The 25,199-nt window shown below is 43.4% G+C and overlaps 1 protein-coding gene across 1 annotated transcript in view; it reads right to left on the bottom strand.

Annotated features, from left to right (window-relative positions):
* The window catches only part of LVRN (laeverin), a 64,238-nt gene that overhangs the window by 34,997 nt on the left and 4,042 nt on the right, over positions 1-25,199 (bottom strand). The window contains exons 2-4 of the mRNA XM_046000607.1: positions 12,833-12,975; positions 10,579-10,718; positions 6,262-6,388 (exon numbers count right to left, since the gene is read on the bottom strand). Coding sequence (XP_045856563.1) covers positions 6,262-6,388; positions 10,579-10,718; positions 12,833-12,975 — 410 coding nt within the window. The remainder of the gene's footprint in view (positions 1-6,261; positions 6,389-10,578; positions 10,719-12,832; positions 12,976-25,199) is intronic.

Raw genomic sequence — 25,199 nt, 5'->3', positions numbered from 1 at the left:
CAAGCTGGTAAAAATATCTGAAGTGTTAGAGCTAATTTAATGTTAAAACCTGTTTAACTATAGGGCCTGCTTAGCCAGGGCGACTCCATATTGCCTCGGTAGCCATATTGTTGTTTACATCCACGGACTTCATTCCGGGAATAAATGCCCCAGTAGTTCCTGGTACCGGTTCCAGGTATTGATTCCGGGAGTAAATGCCCTAACAATAGAAGCCACATACCTTGAGGTCTACGGTTATGCTCTATAAAACCAGCCTGGGAGATCGGGTCGGGGTCGCTCTCTTTGGAGGTGGCCCTGGCCGGTCAGTCTGACTTCTAATGCTCGGCATAGAATAAAGCTTTGCATAACTTTCATCTTGTCTCAGTCTCGTTTCTTTGATAACAGACCCCAACAGAAGCATATATCACAAGTAAGTAGATAACTTTTCTCATATCTAAAAAACTCCAACACGTCAAAGTAAGAAAAACAAAAATGTGAACAATTCACTAAGGAAATAATTCAAGTAGCCAAAAATCTTACTTACAATGTTCTGCTTCATTATCAGAAACACAAATTAAAGCAATGATATAACTTAGTCTTTCAAATGGGTAAGAGGATTAAAAATTAGTACTGCTAATATTAGTCTTAATAATGAGGTACAGAAAAATTGGCATATTGCCTCTTGGCTATGGTGTGATTGCTACAATCTTTCTGGAGTGAGCAGAAAAACCCTTCATAATTTTAAAAAATGTTCCTACCTTTGACTAACTCACTCAACTTTGGGGATTTATACTAAGACAAATAGCATGGACGTTTGTAAACATTCTTGTGCTTTTCTTTAGCGTTCTTAAAGTGGCCAAAAAATGGGGGAGGGTATGGAATTGGTCCAAATGTTTAACCAGAGGATTTAAATAAATTAATTTGCCCAATTGATATGTAGGCATTCTGTGTTTTAAAAATGACAGTATAGGGGGACCTGGGTGGCTCAGTTGGCTAAGTGTCTAGACTCCTGGTTTTAGCTCAGGTCATATTCTTGAGGTCCTGCCGTTGAGTCCCATGTCAGGTTCCCTGCTCAGTGTGGAGTCTGCTTGGGATTCTCCCTCTCCCTCTCCCCCTCCCCTTGCTTACACACGCACACACACACACACACACACATACTCTGTCTTTCTCTCTCTCGGACTAAATGAATACATCTGTTAAAAATATAAAAAATAAAATGACAATACAAAAGAACAGTTATCTGGATCATGTTGCCACATACAGTTACCTTTTAAAACAAAACAAAACAAAAGGCCGTTAAAGAACGGTCTCGATACTATGGTTCCATTTTTGTTAAAAACAAAGACGCAAATATAGAGATTGAGATTGCCACAGGCAGCGGGAAAACAGACACCGAAACGTTAGCTGCGTTATCTCTGAGTGGTAGCCTTACAGGATATTTTTATTCTTTTTCGTACTTTTTCCGATTTTCCCAAATTTTATATGGTGTGATCATGTATTAGTTTTAAAACTAGAAGAACAGAGGCACCCGGGTGGCTCAGTCGGCTAAGCGTCCATTTCTTGATTTTGGCTCAGGTTGTGATCTCAGGGTTATGAGATCGATCCCAGCAATGGGCTCAGAGCTGGGTATGGAGCCTGCTTCAGATTCTCTCTCTCCCTCCCCCTTTGTCCCTCCCCCACCCAAAATAAACCTAGAAGAACAAGAAAACATTTTAACTTGTTTTGCTGATAGAAGAAATTCCATTTTCATACTGTGCGCTAGGTTTGCCTCATGAATTGCCTCTGTGCTATGTATGAAGTATTACGTTTATTTATACATGGCTGAAGTTGGTGTGTGCAGTAAAACGTATCCAAGCCATTACCTAGCCTCCTCCACTTCATGCTCTATTATCCTTGAGTGTACTTAATTGCTAAGCCTAGGCTGGCACTCTTCTATCTCCCTTTTCCTTCAAATGTAGCCATCCCCCTACTCCACAAACCCACCCACTTTCCTCGAAAACACCGCGCGTACGCCGCTGGGCTCCACTCAAGCCAATCCCTTTTGCTCTCTGCCGAGCCACTCTCTGCTTGAGATGTTTGGTACCCCCAGGCATCCTCTGTTTAATCTATGAATGCCCCCAACCTTGCGGTCCAATCTTAACCAACTCTAAAAAAGATATTCCTTATTAAATCCTGACAACGATTTAAGAAAAAAAAAAAGGTGGGGTGTTTCCCTTCCATGCACAATTCTGGGAGTAAGCAAATTCTTGTTTCTTGATTGACTAGCAACACTGGCTCACAGAGGATCCTATTTTATTTTATTTTAATGATTACCTCATTATTTTAAAATAATGACACAGGGGCACCTGGGTGGCACAGTTGGTTAAGAGTCTGCTTTCGGCTCAGGTCATGATCTTGGGGTCCTGGGATTGAGCACCACATTGGGCTACCTGCTCATGGGGAACCTGCTTCTCCCTCTCCTTCCCTGTTTATGCTGTCTCTCACTATTTCTTTCTCTCTCTCAAATAAATAAAATCTTAAATATAAAATAAAATAAAATAATGATATAAATACCCATGAATCTGCCTCTCTCCCTTTAGAATAAGGGTTGGCTAACCCTTCTTTACAGAGCCAGATAGGAAATATTTCCAGCTTTGTGGGCCGTATGTTTTCTGTCACATCTTTAACTCTAGCACTGCAGAGCAAAAACATCTGTAGACACTATGTAGGCAAATAAGCATGCTGTGTTCCAATAAAACTTTATTTATGGACCTTGAGATTTGAATTTCATATAGTTTCCATGTGTCACAAAATATTCTCCTTTTGATTTTTTTTCCTTTTTTTTGGGCCATTTTTAAGAAACGTGAACACCGCTCTGAGTTCATGGACCATCCAGAAAAGGGCAGTGGGCCAGATCTGATCTCTCGCCAAGCCCTAATTGAGAATGCTGCCAATAACTCATACTGTGATTCCCAGACCAGCAGCATCAGCACCACCTGGGAACTTAGTAGAGATGAGAATTCTGGGACTAACCACAGACCTACTGAAACAGAAATTCTTGGGTCAGCATCTGTGTTTTAACAAGTCTTCTGGATGATTCCAAAGCTGCCGAACTTTGAGAAGAGCAGACTTTTCAACTCACGCTTTCGTGTCTTCTTCCAGCAGCTAAGTCACTGTCCTCAAGCTTGGGGGGTTTTCTTTTTAAACTTTAGAAAAAAATGTTTCATTTTCATTGTTATAGAGGTTTTTTTTTGTTGTGTGAATGAAACATAATGTATCTACCCATTCTCCTGACAGTGACGATTTTGGTGGCTTTCTGTCTGGGGCTATATTATAAAAAGTATAGCTCGGAATATTCTTGCACTCATCTTCTGGTACATGTGTGCTCAAATCCTTCTTGGAGATAAACTTAGAAACAGAATTACTGAGATTTAAGGTATTCTAACGATCAACACTGCAAGATAATAAATATGTTTCAAAGCTGTGACAACTGATATTCCTTTCAATAAGGCCATTTTCTACCATTTGGCATTTGCTAGATGCCTTTTTAACAAGTCAGTAGGCATAAAATGGTGCCTCGCCATGACCTTGGGCATTCATTTCTTAGATTACTAATGAGGTTAAATAACTCTGTGTAAGTTTATTAGCCACAACTTTCCTTTTTCCATAAAACATCGATCTGTGTATCTTTTCCTTATTTTTTTCTGTATTGTTCTTATTTATTTGTAGGGGTTCTTTATATATTTAGGCTACTCCCATTACTTCTTAATCTTCTTTCTCTTAAGACTTTTACTTAGCCAGCCTATTATCTTGTGCTTGGTGATTCGTGGCTTTTGCTTCTACACCACCTCACTTAGCTGCTCAGAGTCCCAGTCACCTGCTTCTCTTGTATTCAAAGCACCAAGATGGGTTGCCTGGGTGGCTCAGTCGGTCAAGCACTGGACTCTTGATTTTTGGCTCATGTCATCATCTCAGTAACCTGAGGTCAAACCCTATGTCGGGCCCCTCACTCAGTGGGGAGTCTGCTTGTCCCTCTCCCTCTCTCTCTGCATCTCCCCCTGGCTCTCATGGACACACACTCTGTCTCTCCCTCTCTCTCAAATAAATAAATAAATCTTTTAAAAAATTAAAATAAAAGTCTGCAAATCTTAAAAGCCCATATTTACTATTTTTTTAAAAAAATATTTATTCATTTGAGAGAGAGCAAGAGAGAGAGCCCAAGCAAGGCATCAGTAGGCAGAAGGAGAAGCAGACTCCCCCACTGTTTTGTATTTTTTAAATGGCTCGACCAAGAGTTAAAATAACTAGAAAACATTCATTTATGTTTCTTTTAAAGATCCAGTAATAGAAAATCTCCTTATTTAAATCACCTGTCATTTGGACAGTTGTGATCGAGGGCCATCTATGTGTCACATTGGTTGAGAGGCTATGAAGGATATAGAAATGTGCCAACTATAACCCTGATTTCCAGAAGCTGACAATCTAGTCAGAATTTACATGGAACTACTGAACAAATTGCACATATTTATTCCCTTCTCACACACACACACACACACACACATAAAGTTTACTGTTTACTATTCTGAAAGAAGCATTATCCATAGACTCTGAGAGTACCAAAAAAAAAAAAAAAAAAGCCAGATCCCAAGCCTAGGTTACTCTTGATCTAATGGAGAGCAGGGAGTCCTGGGGGTGGGGGTGACAATTAGGATCCAGTTAAGTCAAGAGCTTGAATAGAAAAGTGCACAGGATTCTGTGGAAGCATGAGGGAAAGGGAGTCAGGGAGAGCTGCCTGGAGGAGGGGCACTGAGTGGAGAAATATACGAATTAACCAGTTGGGGAGACTTCATCGCTGGATGTTCAAAGTGCCCATGTAAGAGAGCCTGGGAGAGAGGAGAAGAGGAAGGTGGAGGAGGGGACGGGGCGGGGGGTGGTGGGGGAGGTGGGCAAAGCCTCCTTCCAACTCTGAAGAATTGCTGAAAGCCCTGAGCGTGTGGCAAGAGATCCATGTTGTAAAGACAGAGTAGAGTCTGGACTTGATCTTCGGGGCAATGGGAAGCCAGGGAGAGGTTTTAATGAGGACAGTGATACGGTCATTAGATTTCACTAGGGAAAGATCTCCTGGGCCTCAGGGCGGAAGATGGAATTGAGGGGGCAAGAGGAAGGGAGCATAACCCAGGGAAGGCTGCTGGGTGAAGACAGTGGTGGTACAAACTAGGGAGCGCTGGGGGACACAGGGATGTGGGAATGGAGGTAATATGGAGGGGGCTAGTTGGATGGAGGGGGTGCTTTATGGAACGGGGTGTGGAACTTTTCTTGCCCAGACAGGGGTCATCTTGAGATCCTCCGGCCTCAGAAGCCTCCAAGGCTAGGCTTCTGATGCCCCCACCTCCCAAAGGGCAGATATCGCTTCTGGGATCCCTGTCTGGGGCAAGCCGGCCTCATGCCCCATTCCTCCTGAGCCAGCAGGGCCCTCAGCTCGCCAGACCGAGTTCAGGAGGCTGGAGTTCCCGGACAGGGACTTCCTACCTTCTTCCACCATCTGCCCATATAGACAGAGCACACGTTTCCCAAGACTTCACATAATATGTCAGAGGAACAAAATACATTTGCATAATATACTCTCACTGTAGACAGAGAAAACACTGGGCGACTCTCTGAGCCGAGTGACTCACATGATTTGAAGGACACACACTGCCGATCTATAACCAATAAAGTATTTACGTGTTTCCTCCAGGATCCTAGTGATCACACGTGATTCCAATTTTACACAGCAAACGTTGACAGACAGGACCTCACGTCCTCACCCCATGACTCATAGCTAAAGAGTAGGAATAAAAACAAACAGAACCCAAACAAACCCCACCCCGCAGAAAACCACCACCACCCCAAAACCCTCATTCATGGGAATGGGAGGAAGCCACGTAGGCCCGCTAAAAGGATCCAGAATATCGCCTCACTCCCATGCACGGGAAGAGGAAAGGACAGAATGCAAGAGAGAGAGCCGGGGCTGGAGGCTGGGAGTCTGGCAGTGAGTACCCAGGAGGGATCTAAATTCTGAGAACATAAAGGAATCTAAATCCAGAAAACTGGGCACACAGCCTTATACGGAGAAATAGCAGACAGGCCCCTCCGTGTTCAGGAAGGTGTAGGACACGAGGCTGGGAGGCAGGCAGGGCTGCCCCCAAAAGAGCAGTTAAATGGAGACAGTGGGCCCTCGGAGGCTCCTCTGTGTACCCTTTGACCTTAACCTAGGGCCCCCGTGATAGGAAACCCATTGCCTCGGAAAAGAAGATGGCTCACCTGTTTTGGGAAGAGGGTAACTAATATTAAATAAATCTTCCAGAAAAGAGAAGATGGGACCTGTGATGTTCAGAGCAAAGTCTGCATTTCCATTCTCGATGGCGTCTTTCCGGGCCCAGATGCGTATCTAAATCAAAACAATTAAGTGGAGATTAGGAAAAGCAGTCGTGACTTTGGCAACGGGGGGCCTGCCTGCACCAGTTCCCTAATGCTCTAGATTCAAAGCCCTACCTTTCCAGAAGAAGCTATGGAACAGAAAATTGGCAAGTCACCCCTGAACAGCAGTGGGGGTTAGAGGAGTGCCGACCCTACGCAGTCAAAAACCCATAGATCACTCTTGGGTCTCCAAAAACTTAACTGCTAATAGGACTGCTATCGATTGAAAGCCTTACTGACCACGGGAACAGTCACTTAACACATATTTTGTCGATTACACACTGCTTCTTACAAGAAAGTAAGCTAGAGAAAGACATTTTAAAGGAAATCGTAAGGAAGAGAAAACACATTTACAGGGCTGAACTCTACACAAAATCTGTGTAAAAGTGGACCTGCTGGGTTCAAATCTGTGTTGTTCCAGGGTCAACCAGAAACGTGTCCATGTAGCCCTGGAGAAGATCCAGAAGGCTGTTGGCTACAATGTGAGCAGTGATTCTCTGGAAGGGGTCATTTCAAAGTTTTCCAGTAATGCGTCTAACTTTGAGAATTCGAAAGTAATTCTTGCACCAGTTTCTACCCCGACAGGAAGTGTAGACCCTGTCTTTGAGTGAAAGGGCATCTCGGACCCCTGCTTCACCCTTTTAGGACCTATATCCAGTGTTCCCAAACACAATTGTGCAGTTAGCAGGGGTTATACAGTGTGGCTCAGATTGCAGGCGTCCACATTGTGCAAATTTAAAATGCCGTCTTCGGGCGCCTGGGTGGCTCAGTGGGTTAAGCCTCTGCCTTCAGCTCAGGTCATGATCTCAGGGTCCTGGGATCGAGTCCCACATCGGGCTCTCTGCTCAGCGGAGAGCCTGCTTTCTCCTCTCTCTCTCTGCCTGCCTCTCTTGTGATTTCTCTCTGTCAAATAAATAAATAAATAAATCTTTAAAAAAAAATTTTTTAAATGGCGTCTTCATGCTTGTTAACGCTAAGGTCATGAAGAGGGCGAGCTTGTCTTCAAAGTTTTAAATAAGGTTATAATTCCCTTCCTTCAAAGAAGTTCACCAGGAGTTTTATGATTTTACAGCTGTTGAGTAACTGAATTAAAGTCTCTGTTTATGATATTTCCTCTTTAGTAGGTAAAGAGACATCCCTGCCTTGGTTTGTTAGTTTAATGTGACCGAGCTATTGTTGGGGCCTTTGGGAACTGATTTTGCCACTCTGGTGGCTCCTTTGTTCCTGTTTTATTATTGTCATTCATTATTATTATTAATTATAAAATATTGTATTTATTTGAGAGAGCAAGCACAAGCAGGGAGAAAGACAGAGGCAGAGGGGGAAGCAGGCTCCCCGCTGAGCAGGGAGCCTGATGCGGGACTGCATCACAGGACCCTGAGATCATGACCTGAGCCAAAGGCAGGCGCTTAACGACCTAGCCACCCAGGCGCCCCTCGTTATTATTTCAATATGAAATCATTGTCTATGCCACAACAATAGCATCGAAGCACTTTTTGATGGGGTTCCTAGTGTTAATGCCAGGGAACATGCATGAAACTCAAAAAACCCTGGAATGAAAGTTAGAAATGAGGGGGCATCTGGATGGCTCAGTGGGTTAAGCCTCTGCCTTCGGCTCAGGTCATGATCCCAGGGTTCTGGGATCGAGCCCCACATTGGGCTCTCTGCTCAGCAGGGAGCCTGCTTCCCCCACCCCTCTCTCTGCCTGCCTCTCTGCCTACTTGTGATCTCTGTCAAATAAATAAATAAAATCTTTTAAAAAAGAAAGTTAGAAATGAGGGAATTAAGGTAATTGTCCTGACGTGAATACCGTCCATTTCAGAAGGAGTTCTCTGCTGAACACCACAGAAAACGCTAGGAAAATGAAAAGCAGGACAACAATATTTGCAGAACGCTGCGCTCCAAGGACGTATTCACCTTCCTCTGCTTGTATTTCTGCTGGGAAATTTGTCTTGAATTATGTGAATTTGGAATTACGTGAGGTCTTCAGGAATGTTCCCCTCTCACAGAATGCAACCACCTGCTTCTGGGGTTTCTGACCTCATGCTTTTCGGCCTCCCACATGCTGCAGAGGCCTCCTTCTCCTGGGAAGGAGGCCCCAGGATTCAGCCCTGCCCCTACACTGCACTTACCCCACCCCCCACCTCTGGTTCCAGGCAAGGGGAAGATGGCGGCACCCAAGCCCACACCCAAGCTCGGTGGAAAGAACACACCTTTCCCCTGCATTCAAGGTGGATGCGTTTTCACTGCAACATTTTGGGAAACAACTGAACCTCTGTAGGATCGACTTTCAGTTTCAAAAGCTCCTTCCCTAAACTACTATCTTATAAGCTAAAGGGGAGGCAGACAATGGAGACTTCAACCTGCGTGGGGGCAGGGCTAACACCAAACAGTGAGGAACGCTTGGGAGATACAGCTGTAAAGTTCCTTCAAAATCACACCTCACTTCCCCCCAGTGTGATCTTGGGGTCCTCCCTGCATCCAGCAGACCTCAACACCTAAGAGAGTTTGAAAATTTTTTCACATGCCTGTGTGCGCTAAGGTCTACTCAAAAGAGATTATTTCCAACCTTAGGTCCGTGCTTCCTCCTGTCAAGGATTAACCGCCTTTCCAATCTCACTAAATTTTTATCTCTTCCTTGACAAGCCATTGTTTGTATAATCCGGACCCTCTTCCAAGAGAACATTCTGGTTCCCCTGTAGGACAGACGGCGGACTCCTTCCCTTTGCAGAGAGCTGAGCCTGCACCAAATGCAGCATTCCACTGATAAATTCATCCTACGATTCAATGTTCTGGCGAAGAACATGCTTCTCTTAGGCCCGTTTCATTTCCCCTTTGCTTCAGGGACAGCTGGTTTTCTTTTCAGGGCTATCTTTCACCAAGAAACGGACTGGCCCCTTTTTCTCAGACTTTCTGTGGAAGGGCAGCCCCGAGAGCCACAAGCCACTTGAGCTGCGGGAACTGACACACCCCCTTGGGTTACTCCGTCATGCTAGGTCCGAAGCAGGTGTTTTCACATTATGCCTGAGACTTGTCAGGATGGGTCTTGAATGTTTCGTGTGGCCTGTGTTCCACATGTGAATCTCAAGGACCCACCAGTTTCCCTTTGGGAAGAGAGAAAACAGGCTGCAGCCAAGAGCTGAGGAGAAGCTGCGGTTTGCCTGGAAGACGGTACAGTTCATTCAGCCTTCAGAGGAGTAGCTGAGAGTGATTCTCCCCCTGGCCAGAGGCTTGTCCTCTCCACAGTACAAGTCCATGGTACAAGCCTGGAAAATGCTGGGCCTGGGACAGAGTTTCCGCCCACTGTGGGGGTTTGATTGTCCTCAGCTCTGGGAGGTGGATGCCAGAAGGAAGAACACGGCTTGCGGACTCGGCCTTACTTCCCTCCCTGCTCCAGGGTGAGCCGTGAGCCAGCAGGTGAAGGACTGCTGCGGGTACCTCATTATTTGCCCCGAGGGTGACTACAGAGGGCAGGCATAACGGGGCGGAAACGAGGTGTTGGGACAGGGCACCTCCTTCACCCAGCTCCGGGGACCTGCCGGGTGCCCCTGAGTTGAGCCAGCCCACAGCCCTGATTCATCACCTGCAGGCACCGTTTCCCCCATGGTGGTTGTTCCCGGCTGGGACGTGGGGCTGTTGGGGGTGCTGGAGACACTGTCACCACCCCCCAAGGCTGCAGTCACCTCATGGACTAAACGGCCGGCATACCTGAGCTTCGAGGTGCTGGTGTGGGAGAACTCTGGCGTCCCATCTCTAAAGTTTCCTTTCCTTGTCCTTGCCCTCCCTTCCCTTCCTTCAGTTCTTTTGTTCCTCCTTTCTTGATGTTATTTATTTATTTGGGAGAGAGGGAGCAAGCATGATCAGGAACAGGGGCAGAGGGAGAAGCAGACTCCCCCCCCACCCCAAGAATATGGATCCCAATGGGGAACTCAATCCCAGGACCCTGAGATCATGACCTGAGCTGAAGGCAGATGCTTAACTGACTGACCCCTCAGAGGCCCCCCAAACTAAGAGTCTCAATAGGGCTTGGAAACAGTCAAAGGGGCCGCCAGGAGGTGACGATGGGAGATGGAGGTGTAATCCTCATGGTGCAGAAGGAACGGCCCAACCTTCCGCAGCCAGGACGGAGGCACCCTTACCTGGACGGTCTTCCTCACTCACCTCCTTGCCCCTTTCGGTTCTGTCCACGTAGGCACAGTCACATACGGCCAAGGCCACTAAGTAAGTCGGCATGTGGGGCGTCGTGGAAAAGGTAGTGACGGTCCACGCGCTTCCGTTCACGTCTCTCCTCGTAGACTGACCTGCAGAAACCAATTTCAGCCCAGATCACTACAAACTGAAGCACAAATAGCCACCTTTGAAACCATGTGTCCAGGTGTGCGTCACCCAGCGACGTCCTCCCAGCCAGTCCCCAAAGTCCGAGCCATTTGGCTTTCTCCACCCCGAACTCATCAAAACCATATGAAGTGAAACAAGTCGAGAAAGACGAACACCATATGATTTCAGTGATGTGTGAAATTTTAAAAGCAAAACACATGAACCGACCAACCGACAAACAAAAAAAACTGGAAACAGGCTCATAAAAAGAGAGAATAAAATGGCGGTTGCTAGTGGGATGGGGTTTGGGGCGGTGGGCAAAAGGGGTGAAGGTGGGGACGCCTGGGTGGCTCAGTGGGTTAAGCCTCTGCCTTCGGCTCGGGTCATGACCTCAGGGTCCTAGGATGGAGCCCCGCATCAGGCTCTCTGCTCCGCGGGGAACCTGCTTCCTCGTCTCTCTCTGCCTGCCTCTGCCTACTTGTGATCTCTGTCTGTCAAGTGAATGAATAAAATCTTTAAAAAAAAAAAGGTGGGGGAGGAGAGGAAGGTGATCCACAGCTACAGACTTCCAGTGATAAAATCAATGCCACAGAGGGGTGCCTGGGTGGCTCGGTAGGTTAAGCGTCTGACTCTTGGTTTTGGCTCAGGTCATGATCTCAGGGTTGTGAGATCGAGCCCTGCCTTGGGCTCCGTGCTCAGCATGGAGCCTGCTTGAGATTCTCTGTCTCGCTCTGCCTCTGCCCCTCCCCCTGCTAGCATGCTCTCTCTTTTCTCTCTCTTAAATAATCTTAAAAAAAAAAACAATGCCATGGAGATAGAATGTACAGCGTAGAGAAGAATGTCATCAAGAATCCTAACTTTGCGTGGTGACGGAGGGTGACTCACTCATCATGGTAAACAGTTCTTAACGTCACATAATCGTCAAATCTCTGTGACGTACCTCTGAAACTCACGTAATCGCTTATGTCCATGATACTTCAATTAAAAACAAAGAAACAGCATTAGGAAGGTCTAATAAGGACAGCATCTTTCCTCTGAATCGGTATCTTGAACAATATTGATGGAGCGCTAAATCCACAGGCACGAGGAGGCAACTAAGAGACAACCCACCTCTTCTCTTTTCCATCACTTCTGTTTCCTAGACCGTGCAGCTCTCAGAATCCTTCATCTGGAGCCTCCCAGGCCCATAGGAGGTCAAGGAAGGGCAATCTGACCATCGTCAGGTTTCGGCAAAGTCTTCCGTGGAGGCAGGCTTGGTCTTTAAAGCCGGGGACCGGATATCTGGTGTGAATCCGGCTGGCATACAGTCGCAGGGAGTGGTGGGGACCACAGCAGGCAGGGGGGACCAGGGGGGCCATCCGCAGTGGACAGCCTCTCACGAGCTCTAACGATTGCTGTCACGAAGGACCTGCATGCCTGGGGTCCTTAGATCTTCTGAGTTTACAAGGAAGTGAAAAATCTTGATTTTTATGAGAAATCTCTGGATTTTTAGAAGTTCAATCCGAAGGGAGGGAAAAATCATGTGAGCCAAATGAAATACATCTGTGCACCAGATTCAGACCAAGTCTGCTGGCCTGTTATCACTGATGATCGACAGGGAAGGCCAAATTTACGGGAAGACGGACCGCCAAGGAATAAGAACAATGTGGTGTCCCCAGTTTGCAATGCAGAAAGAATCAGGATTTACCGTCATTGAGATGCTGGTGTTGATAGGGACCCCACGTGCCCGCTTTCTCTAATTATAATACTCTGCTAATGCATGGTCTAGAAAAGCTGTTGATAAAGGTATTACAGGGGTGCCTGGGTGGCTCAGTGGGTTAAAGCCTCTGCCTTCGGCTCAGGTCATGATCTCAGGGTCCTTGGGATCGAGTCCCGCATCGGGTTCTCTGCTCGGCGGGGAGCCTGCTTCCCCCTCTCTCTCTGCCTGCCTCTCTACCTACTTGTGATCTCTCATAAATAATAAATAAATAAAATCTTTTTAAAAAAAGGTATTACAGAGTTAAATATATATACATACACAAACATATATCTGTATACATATGCATACATATGTATCATTAATATACACGTATATATGAGGACAGGAAATATTACTTACCCAGCTTTGGCATGTTGGAAAGGGCCACATAGCTCGGATCATGAATAATTGTAACATTAAAAGTTGCCTTTAGAGCTGGCTCATCAAAACAAGGAAACACACTCCTGGCAAACGTGGGTTCCATCTGAGATGCCAAAAGGGCCCTGAAATACATTTTGGGGAAAAATCTATTTATTTTTGTTTCAAATTAGGGGAAACAAAAAAAATATGGAGGGATGACAGCTTATAATTATATTCAGGAAGGAGCTAGAATGTTTCCCTTCATCTTCCTCGCTGCCCTTCCAGTTAAAACACACATTTTCATTCTCACCACACCTTGGAATTCTTGTAAGACCTAAAATACAAAGGACCTATTTAATTTTTGACCACAAAATACTATTTACTTCCTTATGTCATATGCCTTTAAAACCCTGTGCAAACAAAATAGGAACAAATATAGCAAATACGCAATGACAGGCTTTTGAGAACCAAGTTATTTTTTAAAGTTTTTTTTTTTTTTTTTAATTTGACAGAGAGAGATCACAAGTAGGCAGAGAGGCAGGCAGAGAGAGAGGGAGAAACAGGCTCCTCACTGAGCAGAGAGCCCGATGTGGGGCTCCATCCCAGGACCCTGAGATCATGACCTGAGCCGAAGGCAGATGCTTAACCCACTGAGCCACCCAGGTGCCCCCCAAGTTATTTTTTAAACGAGGATGACTTTTTGGGGAATGGACTATTGCTCTCATCTTCCACTGCCCTGCAAGCAACGTCTGCTGCAGAATGTCTACATTTTTATCTTTTTCTCACATGGACCCTCTTCTTCCTGGTTGAAAACTTAGAAAAGGTTTTATTCTGCACCCACTGGGGTAAGTGATCTAAGTCCAAGCCAAATGAAAGAAAAATAACTTTCATTTACATTTGGGTGGATTCATCAAATCCCTACTGCTCCTTTCCCCATCTCCATGGAAAAATACAAAAAGTGACATTACCCCACAGCGCACTGGTGATTTACTAGGAAAAGTTTAGGGACAAGAGTGCCCTGGGCTAATGAAGAGATCTGCAGGTTTAGCCTCTGTAACACGGCCTGAATCTGACTAAGAGATGGGTCCTCACTACCAACTTTCTTCTCAAAATAAACCCACAGTCTCATTAAGACTCGGCCATCTGGGGCCCTGATTTGGGATAACAACTGTGGATGCTAATTCTTTTTTTTTTTTTTTTTTTCCCTAAGGTCCTGGGGCTTGGTGTCCCAGATGCATTTACCCTTGTTTCAGACCCAGCTCTTAGATAAATAACAGGGGAATTCAACAGGTGTGGAGGAGTATGGGCCCCCCATTATCACACCCATCTCCACTCACGGCAAGGCCCCCCACTCACATGAAAATTCACATGCAACAGTCATGCCTCTCCAGGAAGTCAGCTTGATGTGTTCATAACCTCGTTGTGACAAAACAGTAATTTTCTTTTCCTTTTTTGCAGATGTAATTAATTTTATTTTTCTTTCACATTTTTTTTATTAACATATAATGTATTACTAGCCCCAGGGGTACAGGTCTATGAATCACCGAGTTTACACACTTCACAGCACTCACCATAGCACACACCCTCCCCAATGTCCAAAATAACAGTAATTTTCAACAAGCCTGTCCTGCCCTATATGTTTCCTCCCACTTAACTTTGCCCCAGCTCACAGGGACTGGAAAGTGGCTTGTGACCTCTGACCTCTTTGAACTCTAACCTCAGCCACTTTGGCTGCAAGACTTCGCTCCGAGTCCTGCTAGCTGAGCACCCCTTAAAAACGAGTCACGCCTTCCTGCTTCCCCACCCAGAAAGTAATGGCACTATCGACATTGTATTGCTGTTTGAAATTTCACCTTATTCGTGACTGAATTTATCAATGAACAACCTCCAGATTCCCTATATTCCTTTCAGTCTCCTAGATTGCTCTCCATATAGCTGAACTGTAGCAGAATTCAAGGAGGGATAAGTAATGGGGTCGGGGTGGAGAGTTGGAAGTCACCAATTACGAGGAGTTAGACAGGTGTCAAAGGTCACCGTTGAGGTCAAGCTGAAGACGAATGATAGTTGTCTTCCTAATAAAGTTCAAACTAACGGAATTTAGGGGTCACGTATTTCCTCTTTGTATCACTTATTGTATCATTAGTTTTTGGCAAAAACATGGGTTCGTAGTAACTGAGTAAGTATTTTCTTTTTTTTTTTTTTTTTTTTAAAGATTTTATTTATTTATTTGACAGAGAGAGATCACAAGTTTTCTCAGCTGCAGAGGGACTATAAAATAAAGGCGCCTTGATCTGATATCTCTATATGTATAAGTACACAGCAATTCTGCGGTGTCTCTTGCCCTGGTATTTGTTTTGTAGTGTTGGCTGCTATCTTTAAAAGATAGGTGATGAAGTAGAAAAAAGTCAAACAATTGACAATATAGTGGAAAGAATATTGAGCAGGAAGAGGGGTCTGGGTGGGTCAGTCAGTTAAGCCGCTGCCTTCAGCTCCGGTCATGATCTCAGGGTCCTGGGATCAAGTTTCGAGTCCCGTATGGATCAGGGCTCCTTGCTCAGCAGGGAGCCTGCTTCTTCCTCTGCCTGCCGCTTCCCCTGCTTGTGCTCTCTCTCTCTCTCTCTGTGACAAATAAATAAATAAATAAATAAAATAAGTAAAGCTTGGGAACCCCTCCACTGCCACGACTGCACAAAGCATATGACTCTTGAGGAAGTTGTGAGGTGAGAATATCAGACACGTCAGGCAAGTGGGAAAGTTCTATGCTCTTCGAAAGGGGCTACTCTACCTCTGAACCAAATAATACACTGTATGTTAATTAACTGATTTTAAATTTAAAAGGCGGGGGGGGGGGGGGGGGGAGGGGGGGGCTACAGCTTCCAAAAGGCTAAGCAGAGACAACCAGTTCAGAGAGTCACCGCTTTAACAAACAACAGGCACATGCCCTCCCATTCCGTGATTTAGGCCTCTAGAAAAGTGCAATAAAAGAAACTCTTGGATTTTATTCAACTATTTCCCTCCCTGGTTTTCTACAAACAAATAAAACGGGAAAGATCCCTATAACACACAGCCTTTCTGGCTTGCAGTCTTCACTCCCAAGGTCAGGACCAGCCAGCAGCACACACGATCTGGTTATGCCACATCTGGGAGCTGAAGGCTGGTATTAGTTCCCCTGCTCTCTCTGCTTTGGACTCAAGCAACCCTGTAAGGATATCCTGACCTCAGAAAATAGAACCATCCATCCTCTGGTGCCCTCAAAGCTCACTGAAACATGCTATTACAGTGCCTGTGAAGTCTGGGTTGAGAGCGGTCAGCTGGGGCGGGGGGGTAGTTAATTTGGGAGAGTTTGTCTCCTAGGGGCTTGGTATTTCAAAGCCACTCTCCTGCCCTCTGGTATAGCCGGAGAATCCTGGACTCGCCACGTTCCCGTGTTGGAGGAGGTCTTGGGGTCAAGACCGCTTGATGTCCTTGGGCGGTCCATCTCCTGCCACGTTAGAAATAAACACTCAGTAAGGTATTTCATTCCAAGGCATTTATGGCCGCCATATGCCTACAGATCAAGCTACCAAGTGCTGAGTAACATAACCGGCCAAGGGTTAAGTAAGACCTAAACGTGGTCCCCACTGAGTTGTTTTTGCACAACGACACACTCAGAATTCCAAATGTTTAGTAAAGACGGATGTCACACCACTGGTCTGCGGTTCGAGGCTTGGCCCATGAATCATGTTTGTTTATTACTTGTTGTAACATGATCTTAAAACTGAAGTTTCCACCAGGCAACAAGGCATAATAGAGGTACAATTCCAGAAGAAGGTGCCAAACCATGTTATGAAGGTTTTTGAAGTGGATGGCCTCGAGAACCCACGGGGCCTTCTTGGGCTTCTCAACCCCTCCAGTGGGAGGGGGAACCTGGGTGGCTCAGTCGGTTAAGCCTCTGCCTTCGGCTTGGGTCATGATCCCAGGGTCCTGGGATCCTCCGTCGGGCTCCTTGGTTGGCAGGGAGTCTTCTTCTCCCTCTGCCTCTGCCCCTCTCTCCTCTGTTTGTGCATGCTCACTCTCAAATAAATAAATAAATAAATAAAATCATTTAAAAAAAAGATATAAGGAAGGAAGTTCAGGGAATGGAGACAAGAGACAGGAGGAGAGATTTCTCAGCAAGGGAATGGCATAGTTACCCAAGCCCTCTTGATCTCAGGGTGCTGGGAGGAGGGCAGCCCCTAACTAGGAGGAACTAGAAGGGGAGAAGGTCTCTCAGAGAGTAGAGGGTGTTTCCTGAGGCTGAGAGACTTGGAGGCTGGTACCCAGCATCCTTGTGGGAGAGCCAAAATGGACACCGGTCCAAGTCTATCTCCTACCAGGTGGGACTCTGAAAGGCAGGAGGACTGATTGCTTTGGAGGCAGAACGAGAAGAAGAGGGCTACTGTCTTGGGACCCACATCAACCCCAGGTCAGGGATATATATATATTTCTCGGGAGAGTTATGTGCCCTGAGACATGGAGTGAGCCAGTACAGGGCCTTGGGTTCTGTCCAGCAGGGCCACCAGCAGGAAGCTGGAGAGGCACCCCTGCACGTCCCGGGGTAGCACTGAGGAAGGAGTCACGAATGACCGTAAGAACAGACAAACCGAGGAAGTAGCCTTCAGGGTCAAGGAAACTGTAGGAGAAAGAGAAACAGTGAGAAAACGACATTTGAGGGGAAAATGTATGTGCAAAGCCAGAGTCAGACGAAATGGCGAGGTAAGACCTGCTCTATGGGTCACCTCTCCCCGTCTCCCCTAGTCCCACAGGACATGCTGTGGGTGCAACAGCAGCTCTCAAGATGGAAGAAGGGGCGACGAGAACCATGAGGAGGAGAAATGGAAACATCACTGCCCTTTAGCCCTTACCTCAGTGCAGGCTTCTAACCCAAAGACCCCAACCCTGGCTCAGGCAAGTGCGCACGGAGCGAGAGAAAGGGAGATTCCCCAGTAAATGAAGGTCAAGGCTTCTAGTGTGACCCAGGACTGAATGCTCTAATTTTTGCATCTGGGACAGTGTTTGTGACTTTGTGTACGTAGGTCATCTGTCACCGAAGAATGAGCGGTAAATTATGGGCTGTTAGGGTATTTAGGCAGGAGCAGGAAAGAAGATCTCAGAGACTAAATTGTAAAGGACAGTGGGAGAAAAGCAGTTGCACTGTTACTGAGCTGTGAGGTGTGCTTTCTCGATAGGCTGGCTACACTGGTTTGCAAAACACACAGGATCTGAATCATCCCCTAGAGAAGACAACTCGGCCCCAGGAAGCATGTGTGTTCAACGCCTCTATAGGATAGTGAAATGACCTCTTTCTCTGTGACACCAATGACATCATGTGCTTGGCGCTGGAGTTCGCTGCTTGTTTTGATACTTCTAAATTCTTTCCTAATATTGCTCAAATTTCTCCCTTGTGTGTCATACCCTGAGGAGGGTGCCAGATTTCCTAGCATAAACAGCAACTGGAAGGAAGTCTTTTTCAATTCTCCGTTCACCCTTTCCACACCTGCACACGCCGATTCATGCTGATCCTACTGTTCTCCCCTTCATTTGTCCCTGATCAAAGACCCGGATTTTCTCCAGCTATTTCACACTAGTGAGCCCACGCTCATCCCCTGATGATCCTATTCTTGTTTCTCTCAATACCTCCCTATTCCGTCTAATATTTTATTAAAGATGTGGCAGGGTCAGAAAAGCAAGATGTATTCCTAACGGACACTGTGAACAAGAATGGAATTATACATTTTCCACCGAATTTCAAAAGTGAAAGAAAACTTGGAGAGTCCCAGCATCTTAATTTATAGATGTGAAAGCTGGTACCCCAGGAATTTATACAACTGGGGAGACAATGAGTTAAGTAGCAGGGGTAGTACCAGAACCACAGCTCTGGGTCCCCTGCCTATGGTCCTTCCCAGGTCTCTTTCCTGAGGCCCTTTTTGTGCTTTTTAGAACATAATGTAATAAAAACTACAAGCCAACTAAGAGATCGTGAAGAAGACTGAGGATTAACTTTATGGTTAATAACATTACCAAATCTAGAGACGATCAGATTTCTGTTTTCCACCCTGATGGAGGAACATAACTACAAACTCTTTTTTTTTTTTATATTTTATTTATTTGACAGAGAGAAATCACAACTAGGCAGACAGAGAAGAGGAAGCAGGCTCCCCTCGGAGCAGAGAGCCCGATGCGGGGCTCGATCCCGGGACCCTGAGATCATGACCTGAGCTGAAGGCAGAGGCTTTAACCCACTGAGCCACCCAGGTGCCCCCATAACTACAAACTCTTATAAAATATATAGAACAACTGTTCTCAGACATGGTAACTGAAAGCACAGGACCGTGATTCCCAAGAGAAGAGAAACTAATGAGGTAAACTCTACAATGACCTTGTCTACCTATAAGCAATTTCTCAAATGCAGCACAGAGACAGGGAACAGAAACCGAGTTCAGGGGTCTCACTGAGTGGAGAAGACTATGACTGATGCCCGGAGAGATCTAGATAGCTAAAATCTGCAGGGCAAAAATCCAGAAATCTGCACAGAATCTGCTCCCCCTCCCCGTCCCCGTTGCTGAGTCTTTGGTGAAATATTAATCTGTACTTTAGGAGGTCAAGTAAAGAAATGCTGTTGGGGGAAAGAACAGGTACCACAGAGGGGAAAACCAAATAATTCCCAGAGCTCACACAGTGCTAGGAGTTGTTCAAATTCCCACAAGCCAGAGTACAGAAATCTCCAGAATGATTAGATTTTTCAACAGAGACCAGGAAGGTAATGCCTAAGCAATGGATTAAAGTAGGTCTAGAGTAAAGGCGACTTTTGATTCACTCTCAAAGGACTTAAAAACAAGCCATGGGAGATCAGGCAAGGATTGAGAAGGTCACCATATAACTTATGTACCTATCTAAAAAAGACAGCATTCATTAAAGCAACATAACAAAATACTGCATTCAACAACATAAACTTTGAAATGTCAGGCACTCAATAAAAAATGAGAAAATGCCCAAATATTTGGAAACTAGGCAGCACGAGTTGTAAATAACCCATGAGTCAAAGAAGAAGTCAAAAGGGAAAATATAAAGTATGTTGAACTGAACGAAAAATTTAAAAACATGAAATTATTTGTGGCATGCCACTAATTCAGTAGTTAGTGGAAAATTTATACCACTAAACACCTATGTTAGAGAAGAAAAATACCTTAAATTGATTACCTCACATCCATCTGAAGAAAAGAGAAAAAGAAAAAGGGGTACCTGGGTGATTCAGTCAGTTGAGCATGTGGTTCTTGATTTTGGCTCAGGTCATGATCTCAGGGTTGTAAGATTGAACCCTGCATGGTGCTCTGCGCTCAGTGGGGAGTCAGTTTGTGAATTCTCTCCCTCCTTCTCCCTCTGCCCCTCTCTCCCTCCCTCTCTCGCTCTCTAAAATAAATAAATAAATCTTAAAAAAATAGAAAAAGAAAAGAGAGCCCAAAATAAGAAGAAGAAGAAAGGAAATAATAAAGAATACGTAAATCACTGAAAATAAAAATTGGTTCTACAAAAAGATTAAGAAATTATATAAATCTCAAGGCACAGTTATCAAACTTATTGTCTATCAGAAGTAGAAGAGACCTTGGAGAACCCCACTCTTTGAACTTACAAAAAGCTGAGGACCCTGGAGTATAAGTAACTGTTTAGACAATAAGTAAGTGCCAGAGGTGATATCAGAACCAGGACTTAAGCTCCCATAAGAGAGAAGACACAAATGACCAATGTCAGGAATCAGAGAGGTGACATCACTACAGATTCTACAGATACTAAAATAATAATAAAGGAATGGTTTAGAAACATTAATTATACTTAAATTTGACAACTTCAACTAAATGGGCAAATTTCTTGCACAACCCAAACTCCTAAAGCTTACTCATAAAGAAATAGATAAGTAAAATAGCCCTTTATTCATTAAAGAGGTTTAATTTGTAGTTAAAAACCATCCCCCCAAAACTTTCAGGCCCACGTGGCTTCATTAGTGAAAGTTAATCAAGAATTTAAGAAAGAGTTTATACCAATTCCATATAAATTCTTCCACAAAATTAAAGAAGAAAAACTTCTAAATTTATTATTTGAAGCCAGTGTTATTCTGATACCAAAGATACCAAGACACTGATACCAAGACAAAGAGAAAGAAAACTCACGAATGTGGATACAAAAGTTAAAAACAAAATTTTAGTAAATCAAATGCAACAAAACATAAAAAGGATGATACATCAATGCCAAGTGGGATTTATCTTTCAAATATAGTATTGATTTATCATTAGAAAAATCAATCAATGTAATTTACCATATTAACAGACTAAAAAAGAAAAACCATATGATCATCTCAAAGATGCAAAAAAAGCATTTGGCAAAATCTGGCACCCAATCTGATAAAAATTCTCAGAAAATTAAAAACCAGAAGGGAACTTCCTTAATTTGATATAGGGAATCTACAACAGGGAGGATGAGGAGGAAGAGGAAGAGGAGTAAAAGGAGGGGATGAAGAAGAGGAAGAATAAGAAAAACTACAGGAAAAAATAATAAGAGTGTAAGACTGAATGCTTTCACCTTAAGAAAAGGAACAAAACAAGGGTATCTGCAACTAAGCACTTTTATCCAACATTGTAATAGACACTCTAGGCATGGAAGTAAGGCAAGAAAAAACAACAAAAGGCACCTAAAGTAACAAAGACATATGACTGTCTTTATTTGAGATGATTTTTCTATATAAGTATAATTACTTATATAGAAAAACTATGGAATTGTCAATTTAGCTAAGCTATATTCATGGACTGCCACAACATAGGGATGAAAGGCAGAAAAGGAGTTGAAGACAGAAATAGGAACAAAGAACAATAGCAATAAACAGAAAACAATAATACACATGATAAATTTTAATTCAACTATATCAGTACTGATATCAGAAATGAAAGAGGAGTCATCGGTGCAGATCCCATGGACATTAAAAAGATAATAAGGAGTACTATGAACTACTCTGTGCTCACACATTTGATCTTCTAGATAAAATGGACCAATTCCTTAAAAGACATAATCTGCCAAATGAAAAAAGCAGAGATGATTCCTAACACGTTCTGTGTGGACAGCACTACCCCAATACCAAAACCAGATAAAACATTACAAAAAATATACAAAACTATTGACCAATATCTCTTATGAACACAGATACAAACCTTGTTAAAATATTAGCAAACCAAATCCAACAAGACTTATAAACCACAAGCAAGTGGGACTTATCTCAGGTACACAAGACTGGTTCAACACTTGAAAATTAATAATGTAATCCATCACATTAACAGACTACATAAGAGAAATCACACGATCCTATCAATAGATGCAGAAAAAGCGTCTGCCAAAAATCCAATATTCATTCATGATAAAGACTCTCAGTAAAATGGGAATAGAGGGGAGCTTCCTCATCCTGATAAAGACTATGAAAAGTCTACAGCTAACTTCATACATAGTGAGAACTGAAAAAATCTTTCCCACTAAGGTCAGGTATAAGCAAGGATGTCCCCTCTCACCACTTCTCTTCAACATTGTGCTGAATACCTTACTAATGCAGTAAGTCAAGACAATGAAATAAAAGATGTATAGATTGCCAAGAAAAAAAAAACACTCTTTAGTCACAGATGACATGATTGCCTATGCAGAAAATCCAAAAGAATTGACCAAAAACGCCTACAACTAATAAGAATTTACAGCAAGTTTGCACTATAAAAGACTAAGATACAAAAGCTGATTGCTAGGGCACCTGGCTGTCTAGATAAGAGTCAGATTATCAAGATGTCAGTTCTTCCCAACTTGGTCTGCAAATGCAATGCAATCCCAATAAAAATCCCAGCAAGTTAAGTTTGTGGATATCAACAAACCAATTCTAAAGTTCATATGGGGAGACAAAAGACGCAGAACAGTCAACACAATATTGAAGGAGAAGAACAAACTTGGAAGATTGACACCACCTGCCTTCAAGACTTACTATAAAGCTATGGTAATCAAGAGAGTGTGATATTGGTCAAAGAATAGACAAATAGATCAATGGAACAGAATAGAGAACCCAGAAAGAGACCCCTACAGATACAGCCAGCTGATCTTTGACAAAGGAGCAAAGGCAATGCAAGGAGTAATGATAGTCTCTTCAACAAATATTGCTGGAACTACTATACATCCATGTGCAAAAAAATTGAATCTAGACACAAACCTTATACCCTTCATAAAAATTAATTCATAATGGGTCAAATTAACTTACAATGGGTCACTTTAAAATGTAAAATTCAAAAACATAAAACTCCTACTAGAAACATAAGAGAAAACCTAAATGACCTTGAGTATGGTGAGGTCTTTTTAGATACTATACCGAAGACATGGCCCATGAGAGAAATAACAGATAAAGTGGACTTCTTTAAAACTGAAATACTCTGCTCTTCAAAAAACAGTATAAAGAGAAAGAGAAGACAAGCCACAGACTGGGAAAAAATATTTGCAAAAGACATATCAAATAAAGGATGGTTATCCAAACTATACAAAGAACTCTTAAAACTCAGCAATAAGAAAACAAACAACTCAATTGAAAAATGGGCCAAAAATCTCAACAGACAACTCACCAAAGAAATTATACAGACAGCAAATGAGCATATTAAAAAGTGCTCCACATCACAGATCACCAGCGAAATGCAAATTAAAACCACAACGAGATAAAACTGAACACCTACTAGAATGGCCAAAATCCAGAACACTGACAACACCAAATGCTGTTGAGGATGTGGAGCAACAGGGAACCCTCATATATTGTTGGTGGGAATGCAAAATGGTACAGACCCTTTGGAAGTCAGTTTTGTGGCTTCTTACAAAACAAAACATATTCTTACCATATGACTCAGCAATTATGCTCTTTGATATTTACCTAAAGAAGCTAAAATTTCATGTCTGCACAAAAACCTACACAAAGAGTTTAGAGCACCTTTTTCCATAATCGTCAACATTTGGAAGCAACCAAGATATTTTTCAGTAGGGGAATGGATAAGTAAACTATGGTACATCCAGACAATGGAATATTATTCAGTGTTGGAAAGGTATGAACTATCAAGACATGAAAAGACATGAAGGCATCTTAATTGCATATTACCAAGTTAAAGAAGCCAGGCCTGAAAAGGCTATGTACATATAGTATGATGCCAGATATAAGACATTCTAGAAAAGGCAAAAACATGGAAACAAGAAGATCAATGATTGGAGCAAGGGATGAATAGGCAAATAACAGGATTTTTAGGTCAGTTAAAATACTCTGTATGATCTTATAATGATATATGTCATTATACATCTGTCCAAACATATAGAATGTACAACATCAAGAGTGAGCCATAGGGTAAACCATGGACTCTGGGTGGTTATAGTGTATTGATATATTCATCTTTTGTTAAAAAAAAATGTATCATTCTGGTGAGTGATGTTGATAACGGGCAACACCATGCATGTCCAGGTTCAGGGGTTAAATGGGAAGTCTTTGTACCACCCTTTAGTTTTGTTGTAAACCTAAAACTTCTCTACAACAGTCCTTTTAAGAAAACATTCCTAGACATGATACCAAAAGCATAGTCTATTTTAAAAATTGGTAAACTGGAAAAAAAATTAAAATAAAAATTGATAAATTGGACCTCATTAAAATTAAAAAAACTTTTGCCCCCTGAAAGACCTTAGCAAGAGCATGAAGAAACAAGCTACAAGCCAGGAGAACATATTTGTAAACCACATGTCTCACAACAGACTCCAATCTAGAATATATAATAAACAAACCCTCAGGACTCAAATGTAAAAACAGCTCAATTAGAAAATGGGCAAAAGACATGAGGAGGAGACATTTCATCAAAGGTGATATGCGGATGCCAAAAAAGCATGAGAAGGTGCTGAGTGTGATTAGCCATGAGGAAAATGCAAATTAAGTATGGGCCAGTGGTGCAAGGGATAATATGTCTGACTATGGATGAGAAAAATGCAAATTAAGACCACAATGGGGTATCATTATATGTGCGTCATAACAGCTAAAATAAAAAACAGTGGTAAAAGCAAATGGTGGTTAAGATGCAGTGAAATGATCATTGACACATTGTTGTTGGGAATGTAAAATAGTACAGACACTTTGGGAAACAAGTTAGCATTTTCTTAAAAACTGAACATGAAACAACCATGTGACCTACCAATTATACTCCTTTCCTGGGCATTTATTCCAGAAAAATGAAAACTCATGTTCAACCAAAACCTCACACAATTGCTCCTGGAAGCTTTATTTGTAATAGACAAAAACTGGAAACGACCAAATGTTCCCATT

Source organism: Meles meles, chromosome 3 (genome assembly GCF_922984935.1).
Source record: "Meles meles chromosome 3, mMelMel3.1 paternal haplotype, whole genome shotgun sequence".
Lineage (NCBI taxonomy): Eukaryota > Metazoa > Chordata > Mammalia > Carnivora > Mustelidae > Meles > Meles meles.
The sequence above is the reverse complement of the archived record's forward strand: the minus strand, read 5'-3'. Positions and strand labels throughout refer to the sequence as shown.